The sequence below is a fragment of the Leuresthes tenuis genome, unplaced genomic scaffold (genome assembly GCF_036924035.1).
Source record: "Leuresthes tenuis unplaced genomic scaffold, fLeuTen1.0.hap1 SCAF_12, whole genome shotgun sequence".
Lineage (NCBI taxonomy): Eukaryota > Metazoa > Chordata > Actinopteri > Atheriniformes > Atherinopsidae > Leuresthes > Leuresthes tenuis.
Window position 1 is genome coordinate 29,515,790 of NW_027325366.1, and position 12,778 is coordinate 29,528,567.

The 12,778-nt window shown below is 41.4% G+C and overlaps 3 protein-coding genes across 3 annotated transcripts in view; all 3 read right to left on the reverse strand.

Annotated features, from left to right (window-relative positions):
- Nucleotides 1–12,778, reverse strand: part of gdap2 (ganglioside induced differentiation associated protein 2) — a 358,630-nt gene that overhangs the window by 38,697 nt on the left and 307,155 nt on the right. The gene's annotated exons all lie outside the window — the stretch shown is intronic.
- LOC140319249 (olfactory receptor 10K2-like) lies at nt 955–1,881 on the reverse strand. Its single transcript, XM_072396842.1, has one exon. It carries the CDS (start codon nt 1,879–1,881, stop codon nt 955–957), a length of 927 nt encoding a protein of 308 aa, XP_072252943.1.
- On the reverse strand, nt 6,216–7,142 carry LOC140319250 (olfactory receptor 6N2-like). The gene has a single exon (XM_072396843.1). It carries the CDS (start codon nt 7,140–7,142, stop codon nt 6,216–6,218), a length of 927 nt encoding a protein of 308 aa, XP_072252944.1.

The following is a 12,778-nucleotide window of genomic DNA, read 5'->3' on the forward strand; positions in this document are numbered from 1 at the left end:
TCAAACTTGGTTGTTTTTAAAATGTCTCATATAAGTAAAGGTGACTTGACTCACTAACTTGACTTTGTTTCTTTTCTAATCTTTTTACTTTGACAAAATGCATGTGGGGAAAGTGGAGATGCTTGTGCTTACATTGTTTGTGCTTTTATTATGCGTCTGTTTGTGTATCTTTTCCATTGAATCTCTGAAAAATATCCAACTTTTCTCCTCTTCTCTCTTCATTTTGAAGTTTTGTTCTTTTTGTTCCCTCATAAACTTCAAGCATTACAATGCACCAAAAATCTGTAGGTATATTATTATTTTTTTTAGCTTTTTGGCCTGTGATGGGCTGAGATATAATCCATCCCCTCCAGTACCCCGCATTGGATTAAACAGGTACAGAAAATGGATGGATGAGAGAAAACACACTAAATCAAAGATTCCATCAAAGCACAGAGTGAAAAAGTACATTTAATATCATTCATAGTATTCCAACATAGATATTGATTTAACAGGATTACACATTCAATATACAGGGATATGATGTAAAAGTGTTTTTAGTATATAGAATCTATTTTTTCATTTAGCTTTTTTTTTGGTCTCAATAACATTTAGACAGGGTTACACATGATTTATGCTCAACAACAGACGTGGCAACGTTAAAAATGATAAACTATATATGTATATTATAGTCTATTAATATTAATCGACTTGAAAAGTAGACTCTAAAATAATAATTCTAATATGACTATATTAAACATTAAAGGGTTTTTTATTTAACAGAAATATGGTGGGATGAAAAATGTCTTATTTGATTTCTACTCATCACACCTTTTCAGATAGTTGTCTCTCTTGTGATCTGTTCATTTAAAATAACTCCAAATACCCACAACTATCCAATAGCTTTTCATTTCACCTTGTCATTATTTATAAAAACGTCAAATAAATGTGAATGAAAACATTGGTGTTCATAAATTACTTCACTTTATCTTGACAGAGCAACCTTTTGAGATGTTTAGTAATTTCTTTCATTTTTAGTCCATATATAACTGGATTGAAAAGAGGATGATAAGTTATTATTTGCAGTGTCATAACCAGTTGTGCAGTTTTTGGGAAATCAGATTCCACTCTTATCATAATGACATCATAAGTAAGTAAACAGGAATAGTTGATTAACACCAGCAGATGAGGTAAACAGGTCTGTGTAGCCTTATTCCTGACATTTGCACTACTCTTACAAGCAACAATGAGTATCTTTGTGTATGTAAACAGAATGAAAAGCATAGGACAAAGTCCAATGTTTGAAAAAACAATAAGAGACAAGACAGAGAATGTTCCTGAAGTGTCACAGAAAATACGACGAGTTACCCCGTTGCAAAAAATTGATTTTGAAGTGAAATGGCAGATTTTCATATTAACATTCTGTGTAACTGGAACTGCAACATGACAGGCAGGCACAACCCAAGCTAAGACCAGCAAAATACTCACAGTATTTTTTCTCATGATGGTTGGATACTGCAGAGGCTTGCATATAGATACATATCTGTCATAAGACATGGCTGCCAACAGCAAGAACTCTGACATGCTTAAGGTGTAAAATGTAAAAACCTGAAATTGACAAGCATGAAAAGATATGATCTGCTTTTCTGATAAAAAGTCAATCAAAAGCTTCGGGTAGATATTAGTGCTAAAAAGAACAGAGTTGATTAACAAAGCAGCAATAAAAATGTACATAGGCTCATGGAGGTTTTTGTGAATAACAATGAGGGATACAATAGAAGCATTACAGCAAATGATTAGAATATAGGCTGTCAACATGATCAGAAAATAAAGATATCTGTATCGCTGCACTTCTACATGTCCACCAAGAATTATATATGTTACATTCAATCTTACAGCCATTAACGAAAACTAAATACAATATAACAAAATTGGTTCTTAAAATAGTCAAAAGTGATATAAGGCAATAAACCTTACTCAGATTATTAAAACAAATGAATGCTTGTTTTGTTACCTGACTCTGAAATTAACTTGGTGCATGTTTGTCCTCACAACTCAGAGGATGAATAGTTTTTATCAGATGGTGTCACCCTCCATGGACCTCATTAACTTTCCAACAAGCATGTCATCATCATCATCATTAAACTCTGGAGTAAGTTTGATCATGTGAAAAGAAAGTTAATCGTCTTTCAATTTTAATATTTTACATATCAGGACATAATAAAAATAATCTGGTCCTTCCAGGATCTTAAAATTTGATAAATACAACCTTAGACTAACTACAACAAAGGACATCATTTAATTTATTCAACCAAAGCTAAGCCAAAAATGCAGAAGCAGTGCGTGAAAAGTAGTTTGTAGAATTCTTGCAATAATTACTATTACTACATGTTTCCGGTCTCTCATATCATTGAGGAGGAATTTGGACCACTCTTATTTACAATACTGCTTTAGTTCATTGAGATTTGTAAGCAGTTGTTTATGTACAGCTCTTCCAAGGTCCTTTCACAGCATTGAGTTGAGGTCTTGACCTTGGTTAGGCCATTACAATACCTTGATCATTTTCAAGCCCTTAATTTTATATTTGGTGTTGTGCTTGGAATCAAGCTTTAGCTGTCAGGCAGATGGCCTCACATTTGACTCTGGACTCTGTGGCACATAAAGGACTTCATGGTCAGCTTACTGACTGCTCAGGAAGCCCAACTCATCAGCCCTCCACCACCATGCTTGATAGTTGGTATGTAGCATTTGTGCTGATATGATGTGTTTGGCATGTGCATGTGGTGCTCATCTGTTCAAAGAATGTTGTTCAAGAAGTCTTGTAGCCTGCTCGGATACAATTTTGCAAACCTATGTCATGCTACGTGTTCTTTTTTCAGGAAACCCAAACAAGCAAGCCTTGTTTTTTCAGCGTTTTTTAAACCGTACTGTCAGTGGCATTTTTAAGGGGCCATCAAGGGGCCACAATATTCATAGAGGGGTAAAGTATTTGTCCAACATCGTTCGAGATCGTTCAAATCTTCTTCTTCTGTAAGCTTTATTCACGCTGGACATTCCTATTTGGCTCATTAGCACCAGTAATGTTTCGGCATGGAGTGACAGGACAGGGGCTCTTCAGGGGGCCAATAATATTTCAGCTGGGGCCTATGCCCCTGTGGCCCCACCCCTAGAACCGCCCCTGTGTACTGTCTTGAGCTTTTACATTTACGTTGAAAACTGATGCCTGTAGACTCTGAAATGAAGCTCTTTGGTGTTTTGCAGTTTCTCTGAACATTGCATGTTCTGACCATGAGGTGAACTTGTTTCAACACCCACCCCTGGATCTTTCTCACTGTTGCACGATGGACTCCAAATTATTTGGATATAGCCTTGAAAAAAATTTGAATGATAATAAAAAAAAATCTTCTCCTTGTGTCTTCTCCTTGGTATTGGGTTGACACACACCTGAACGTTTCAGAGCAGCATGTGTGGCGTTAATTAACAACTAAACTAAAAGAACACCCATGAACAAGACTTGCCTCAGAGAGCGCTGAGCCACTGCTTGTACATGCACTTCCATCTGAACAGAAACAGGTCAGAGTTACTCCAATCCCCTGTCATTATGCCAAATCAGGGCCAAATTCGAAAAATAATCAATCCCCAACAGGTCGAGGTAGATGGTCGTCCTTCTTGAGTCTGGTTCTCCTTCGGGTTTCTCCCACTTAAAAGGGGATTTTTCTTGTGCATCCTCAGAACATGGGTTGAATGGAAGAGAAGATTTGATGTGATCTGTTCCTTTCATTAGTGCGGGAGCTTTTTTGAAATTGGAAACACATGAATTTGATTCATGAAAAAAATTAAACTTAATTTTATTTTGTTGGATTATGATTAAAACAATAAATTCAATTTAAAATATGCTTGAACTTGACTGTAACTGGTTCTCTCCGGGTACTCCGGCTTCCTCCCACCATCCAAAAACATGCATGTCAGGTTAATTGGTGATTCTAAAATTGTCCTTAGGAGTGAGTGTCAGCGTGCATGGTTGTTTGTCTCGTTTGTCTCTGTGTGGCCCTGTGATGGAGTGGCGACCTGCCCAGGGTGTACCCCCTCTCTCGCCCGATGACCGCTGGGATAGGCTCTAGTCTCCCCGCGACCCGACCAACGGATTAAGCGGGTATAGAAAATGGATGGATGGACTGTAACTTTAAAGTGCCTTAAGATTAAATTAGTTGTGGTTTGAAACTATATAAAGGAAACAAAAGAAACTGAACTGAATTTAATTAAAACATGTAGAACTGGCTGCTTGTCGTGATGTCACTTTGCCACCAGCTAAATTGTAATTTTTTTTAGTCTGTTACCCAATAGGTCAACCACATCAAGCCCAGTACTCACAAGCTTAAGGGAGGTGGGGGTTGGTTATTAACTTCAGTCACTGAATTGATTGCTTTCCTGTGTTTGTATACTGGGACAAGTACAGTAGTCCAAAAATTGACTTAAGTTAAGTTGTAACCAAAGCTCAACTTCACTGTGTAAATCCATCAAATTTGTATGTATTGTATGTTTACCTTGCATGACTGCATCTGATGCTAAATTCTACATTCTATGAACATGTTTATATATAAAATGGCTGGGGTCCTGATCAAACAGCAGTATACAGTATGATGCCTTTGGAGTGAAATTAGGCTGGAAGAGCAACATAAAGTCCTCCCACTTCAGTATAGCCAGTATCAACACACACAAACCCAGGTCTCAACTTCAAACCCTCTACACACAACAAGCAACCTTCCACTGGGTTGAGTTAGCTGCCTTATAACACTCTGCTTTCCTGCTGGCAAAGCACCACTGCTGACTTCAGACTTCAGTGACCCCACCCAACGCCTTCATTTCCATCACTCTACCATATTTCTGTTCACATCACCACATTCACAGACTGTCAAGAAAAGTCACTCTTCTCTGTATGGTCCGATCTATGACTAAAGCACTGAATACTGCTGTCACGGTTTATGTTTTAATATTCTTATTTTCAGGTCATTTGTTATGTTTCTGGTTCTGTTTTCAGGTTTCAGGTCATGTTTTTTCCCCTGTCACATTAGGTTCACTCATGTCACCTGTTTTCCGCTTCACAGCTGCACATCATCACCAATCACCTCCCCACAGCATTTGGTTTCCAGGTTCAGTCGCAGACTTGGCAGAATCCTCACTTCCCTTTCATGTTCTGTACACTAAAATCTAAGTCTGGTTTTGCCTCATAGTCTTGTTTCCCATAGTCTTGTTAAGTTATTCACAGCTTTAGTATATTTGAGATCCTTTTTTGAGAAACCTTTTTGATTCTTGAGAAGTACTGCATCTGGGTCTTACCTTCCCGCACCATCGCTCCCTGACACTCGCAAACAGATTCCACATCATCGTCACAGTCAGTTAGGGAGTTTTTTGGGCCCATTGCTCCCCTCCTCTCTTAATTGTTGACAGAACTTGCATATACACTTGTCTGCTTTGTTACATATGAAAATATTACACAACCTCTCCTTAAATCTTTATCTGTTCTCTTGTCACTGTTTTTTTACTTTGGTCTAGTGCATCTAGGGAACAAGCGGCTTGTTTTCACACTCTTTGTGTAATATATTATTTATTATAATTCCTTGATCAACCCCAAGAATTGTAATGTATGGATGGAACCAAAAAAACCTGTAAGTATGTTCATCTTATTGTGCTACTTGTTTTTATTTGGAGAGCGAAAACCCACTCAATCAAAGAAGCAGAAAGTGTAAAATTATATTTAATATATTCCTTAGCAAATTATTACAACAGCTCATATCTTAGTTTTAACAGTATTACACATTGAATACACAGGGATATTTAACTAATTAATCATTTTATATAATAGGGTCCCAACTGATTCATATATCTTTTGAAAGCACCATATGATAAAAGACACCACATGGCAACATTACAAATGGTAAAACAGATTAAAAACATTCTTGTCTATCATTACAAATAAACTTAATCACTTAACCCTAAGATAATGGTCATAATATGATTGTCTTAAATATTAAAGTTTCTTGTTTACCATAGATATATTGGGAGGACAAATTTCATACTTGATTTAAACTCATTACATTAATCTAGGTAGTTCATTTAATAGAAATTACTCCCAACAGTTCAGAGCATCCATGTGTCCACTACCTACCATGCCATTTCTTTTCATATTTTCATTATCGATAAAAATAAATGTGAATGAAAACATTGGTGTTCATAAATTACTTCACTTTATCTTGACAGAGCAATCTTTTTAGATGTTTAGTAATTTCTTTCATTTTTAGTCCATATATGACTGGATTGAAAAGAGGATGATAAGTTATTATTTGCAGTGTCATAACCAGTTGTGCAACTACTGGGAAATCAGATTCCACTCTTATCAAAATGACATCATAAGTAAGTAAACAGGAATAGTTGATTAACACCAGCAGATGAGGTAAACAGGTCTGTGAAGCCTTATTCCGGACTTCTGCACTACTCTTATAAGCTACAAGGAGTATCTTTGTGTATGTAAACAGAATGAAAAGCATAGGACAAAGTCCAATGTTTGAAAAAACAACTAGAGCATATATAGAGAATATCAATGAATTATCACAGAACATACTGCCAACTGCACTGTTGCAAAAAATTGATTTTAAAGTAAAATTGCAGATTTTCGTGTTAATAGTCCATATAACTGGAACTGCAACATGACAGGCAGGCACAAGCCAAGCTAAGACCAGAAAAATACTCACAGTAGTTGTTCTCATGATGGTTGGATACTGCAGAGGCTTGCATATAGACACATACCTGTCATAAGACATGGCTGCCAACAGCAAAAATTCTGAAATGCTTAACGTGTGAAATGTAAAAGCCTGAAAGAGACAAGCCTGGTAAGATATGATCTGTTTTTCTAATAAAAAGTCAATCAAAAGCTTTGGGTAGATATTCGTGCTGAAAAGAACAGAGTTGATTAACAAAGCTGCAATGAAAATGTACATAGGCTCATGGAGGTTTTTGTGAATAACAATGAGGGATACAATAGAAGCATTACAGCAAATGATTAGAATATAGGCTGTCAACATGATCAGAAAATAAAGATATCTGTATCGCTGCACGTCCACATGTCCACCAAGAATTATATATGTCACATTCAAATTTACAGCCATCAAAATTATGAAAATTAAATATAAGTAAATAAAAGTAGTTTGTAAAACATTAAGATGTTAATAACTGTTACTCAGATTATTTAAATAAATGAATGCTTGTTACCTTATTCTGAAAAAAGCATTTTGTCTCTGTCCTCGGAAGGATTAACTGTTTTTATCGAATGGTGTCACCCTCCATGGACCTCATTAAAGTTCCCATCGAACATGTCGTCGTAATCATCATCATCATCATCATCATTATGAAAACTCTGGAGGACTGGACATAGAAGCAGGATTCGTAGTAAATGTTTCATGAGACCCAAAACTGGATACAGTCTCTTGAAGATGCTAGGCGATGTCTCAGTACTGGCTGAGTATTTATGATCATGTGAAAAAGACAGTTCAGCTGTTTTAAAGTATAATGTAATATGACATACTTAAAAAAAATCATCTGGTACTCACCAGGGGCCTCATGTACAAAGGGTGCGTACACACAAAAAAGTGGCTACGCACTTTTTCACGTCAACAATCAGATGTATCAAGATGCCTCACACCAACGTCAGGGCTGTCGTACGCACTTTTCTACAGCTGTTGATTCTTTAGCGACACTTAGAGGTGATAGTGGGAAACTGTTATAATAAATAAATGTGAACACAATTTATCCTCACTGCGTGATGTGCACATCTGAGACACATGAACAATTAACACTGATGAACAATTAACAATGTGCCAGTACATTGGGGTTTACCCCAGTGAACGAGAGGGTAGCCTCCCTCCGCCTTCGGGTGGGGGGACGGGTCCTGACTGTTGTTTGTGCCTATGCGCCAAACAACAGTTCAGAGTACCCACCCTTTTTGGAGTCTCTGGGGGAGGCACTGGAGAATGCTCCTACCGGAGACTCCCTCGTTCTGTTGGGGGACTTCAATGCTCACGTGGGCAATGACAGTGAGACCTGGAGGGGTGTGATTGGGAGGAACGGCCCCCCCGATCTGAATCAGAGTGGTGTTATGTTGTTGGACTTCTGTGCCAGTCATGGACTGTCCATAACGAACACCATGTTTAGGCATAAGGGTGTCCATATGTACACTTGGCACCAGGACACCCTTGGCCGCAGTTCGATGATCGACTTTGTGGTTGTATCGTCGGACTTACGGCCGTATGTTCTGGACACTCGGGTGAAGAGAGGGGCGGAGCTGTCAACTGATCACCACCTGGTGGTGAGTTGGCTCCGCTGGTGGGGGAGGATGCCGATCAGACCTGGCAGGCCCAAACGTATTGTGAGGGTCTGCTGGGAGCGTTTGTCAGAATCCCCCGTCAGAAGGAGCTTTAACTCCCACCACCTTCCGTGACTCCATTGCCGAGGCGGCTGATCGGAGTTGTGGCCGTAAGGTGGTCGGTGCCTGTCGACCCTCGAACCTGCTGGTGGACACCAGTGGTGAGGGAAGCCATGAAGCTGAAGAAGGAGTCCTATCGGGCCTTTTTGGCCAGTGGGACCCTGGAAGCAGCTGATAGGTGAGACCATGGAGAACGATTTCCGGACGGCCTCGAAGAGATTCTGGTCCACCATCCAGCGTCTCGGGGGGGCTCACAGTCAACACTGTGTACAGTGGGGACGGGGCTTTGCTGACCTCAACTAGGGATGTTGTGAGTCGGTGGAGGGAGTACTTCGAGGAACTCCTCAATCTTACCAACACGTGCTCGGAAGAGGCAGAGTCGGAGAGCTCGGAGACGGGGCCTCCCATTTCTGGGGATGAGGTTGCTGAGGTGGTCAAAAAGCTCCTCGGTTGCAAGGCCCCGGGGGTGGATGAGGTCCGTCCTGAGTTTCTCAAGGCTCTGGATGTTGTAGGGCTGTCTTGGCTGACACGCCTCTGCAGCATTGCGTGGATATCGGGGACAGTGCCTCTGGACTGGCAGATCGGGGTGGTGGTCCCCCTCTTTAAAAAGGGGGACCGGAGGGTGTGTTCCAACTATAGGGGTATCACACTCCTCAGCCTCCCTGGTAAGGTCTATTCGGGGGTACTGGAGAGGAGGATCCGTTGGATAATCGAGCCTCGGATTCAGGAGGTGCAGTGTGGCTTTCGTCCTGGCCGTGGAACAGTGGACCAGCTCTATACCCTCGGCAGGATCCTGGAGGGTGCATGGGAGTTCGCCCAACCAGTCTACATCTGTTTTGTGGACTTGGAGAAAGCGTTCGACCGTGTCCCTCGTGGAGTCCTGTGGGGGGTGCTCCGGGAATATGGAGTGCCGGACCCCTTGATAGGGGCCGTTCGGTCTCTGTATGACCGGTGCCAGAGTTTGGTCCACATTGCCGGCAGTAAGTCAGATACGTTTCCGGTGAGAGTTGGACTCCGTCAAGGCTGCCCTTTGTCACAGATTCTGTTCCTAACTTTTATGGACAGAATTTCTAGGCGGAGCCAGGGCGTTGAGGGTGTCCGATTTGGCGACCTCAGAATCGGGTCTCTGCTTTTTGCGGATGATGTGGTTCTGTTAGCGTCGACAGGCTGTGACCTTCAGCTCTCACTGGAGCGATTCGCAGCCGAGTGTGAAGCGGCTGGGATGAGAATCAGCACCTCCAAATCCGAGACTATGGTTCTCAGCTGGAAAAGGGTGGAATGCTCTCTCCGGGTCGGGAATGAGATCCGTCCCCAAGTGGAGGAGCTCAAGTATCTCGGGGTCTTGTTCACGAGTGAGGGACGAATGGAGCGTGAGATTGACGGGCAGATCGGTGCGGCGTCTGCAGTGTTGCGGGCTCTGCACCGACCCGTCGTTGTGAAGAAGGAGAAGCTCTCTATTTACTGGTCAATCTACGTTCCCATCCTCACCTATGATCACGAGTTGTGGGTAGTGACCGAAAGAGCAGGATCACGAATACAAGCGGCCGAAATGGGTTTCCTCCGCAGAGTGTCTGGGCTCTCCCTTAGAGATAGGATGAGAAGCTCAGTCATCCGGGAGGGGCTCGGATTAGAACCGCTGCTCCTCCGCATCCGGGTCCCCCCGGAAGAGCTGGAGGAAGTGGCCGGGGACAGGGACGTCTGGGTTTCTCTGCTCAAGCTGCTGCACCGCGATCCGACCCCCGGATAAGCGGCAGATGATGGATGGATGGATGAACAATTAACCCACGTCTCTGAAATTATACGAGTGGATATAAAAGCATGTGCAAAGTGGTGCAATACCATTAAAAACAATGGCTGCTTTAGCGGTATTAGAAGACATTGCAAATGGTGCAATTTGAAGAGAGTGTGTGTTCAGAGACAGAGAGGATTTGCTGCCACATGATGACAACTGGTTCATCAGCCGTTTTGAGGGCAATCCTCCTGGAACTTTGCACAGAGCTACGGTCGGCGTTGGTGCGCAACCGTGAGGAGCCATGCGCCGCTTGTGCCCATGGGTGACTTTAAGTAATAATTTTACTTGACATTATTAGTTTCTCTTAGTTTTAGAATTTATTTTTTTCTGTATTCAGGTGCTTGAACATAACAATTTACGTTGTCTGATAACTTCTCTACAGCCCCAAAATAAACTGCAACCACTGAGGCAGAACTGTTTCTGTTTCTTTTTTATTATCAGGATCCAGCGGGAGATAGAGGACACAGATGCAGGATTGTTCAGATAAGGTAGTTTATTTAAAAACTATTTATCAGGAAACAGAAAAAACCAAGGGCTATGAAACGTTACAACTAAAAATCACTCCTGAAACGGAGGAGACCAAAAACAGGTTATAATCACTGAGAATAATAAAGGATGGCTACGGAATCAAAAACTTTAACAAAACAAAACTGAAGGAGAAACGCTCACTTCAGTGGAACAACAAGGAATAAATATTTCGGAAACTAAGCAAGGTTCGGAGTGCTAGAGTGACGAACTGAAGGTTGCGGTTACATGCTGCCATTCCGACATCTCGCCATTCCGACATTGGCCTCCAATTGTCGGAATGACGACACTTGATTATTTATTAAACGTCCCGCCATTCCGACACTTGTTTCCTCCTATGGTCGGAATGGCGGTATGTTTTTTTTTTAACATACCGCCATACCCAAAGCATTTTACATTAATGAAGGCTGATATGCCGGCGCGCGTATTTGGCATATCAGCCTCGCAAACAAACTTTAATAATCTATTATCAAAATCCCCTGAAATGTCAAATATAAAAATACAGATATTAATGTAACTCTGGCGAGACTGAAACTGATTAAGCAGAAATACAGTGTCAGTGAGCTGTCACAGCGGCCAGCTGGAGTGGAGCTCTCCACAGAGCCCATGCGTCTTTTGCCCGCTGTCATCATATGCAAAAGTAATAATTGCAATTACAGATCACGGCTACTGCACAGGACACAGTTGCGAGCACTCTGCCTTGCCTTGCCAATAGGAGAGGAGAGAAATGACAGCATAGAACGTATAAAACACAACAAAATGCAGTAAAAACGTTTATTCATGTAATTCACGTGATTTATGAGTACTCGCTCCAATTATGGGAAGCGCGGATGGGCTTTGCGCATTTGGCACAAACACACAGCCGTTGCGCAAGGCTTTATACAGCCTGTTGATATCTTAAGGACCTAACTGGTCACACCTGGGAGTAAATGTCATGTAGAGATTGTTTTTACATGACATTACAGCTGAACATATAGCTTTCATCCACAAACAAACGTGGGAGAGCCCGAAGACGCATGTGCCAGACGCACATAGGCATGCGTAAAACCAATTTTGACTACTTCATGCTGTTTATTTGCTTTCTTTTAGTTAACTTGCGTTTCTTTTGGTTTCTTGTACGTGTTATGGAGCCGTTTCGATCCATATTTGTAAGCCTTTATTTCCTGGATTAAATTTTCGGAAGTTGAAACAAGTGGCATTGGAGTGTATGATTGAAAACCACCGCGGTCTGCTTCTCCTCCTCCAGTTGCCGAGACTTTGTGTCTTTAATAACGCTTATCTGTAAACATGTGTTAAACATATAAATTGCATGAACAGAAAGAAGGGACTCGCCTGTTGAGTAACGCACATTTCCTTATACTGAAAGCCTTGTCGGAATGGTGGGACATTTGAATGTCGGAATAGCGGGATGTCGGAATGGTGGGATGTCGGAATGGTGGGACGTTTGAATGTCGGAATAGCGGGATGTCGGAATGGTGGGATGTCGGAATGGTGGGACATTTGCATGTCGGAATGGTAGGATGTCGGAATGGTGGGATGTCGGAATGGTGGGATGTCGGAATAGCGGGATGTCGGAATGGTGGGATGTCGGAATAGCGGGATGTCGGAATGGCGGTATTTCGGAATGGGTGTTGCCACCCGAAGGTTGCGACAAACTGGCACTGGACACAGGGAGATGAAGACTATTTAACACATGAGGAGCCAAGGGGAACAGGTGGAAATACTGAGGGAATCAGGGAAAACAATCAGACAATAGACACGGGAGGAAGGGCAAGTTATCTGAAACGAGAGGAGACGTCAATATTTCAAAATAAAACAGAAAGTGACAAGACAATATATGAAACAAAAACCTAAGTCCTGACATTTATTTATTAATTATTTTCATGACTTGACCATCACATAACTGCCCTTCTATTGAACATACCTTCTCTATTGATAAGTTTTCTTTAGATAAGAATCAGAATCAAAATCATCTTTATTGTCACATATGTGCTACTTGTAGAGGC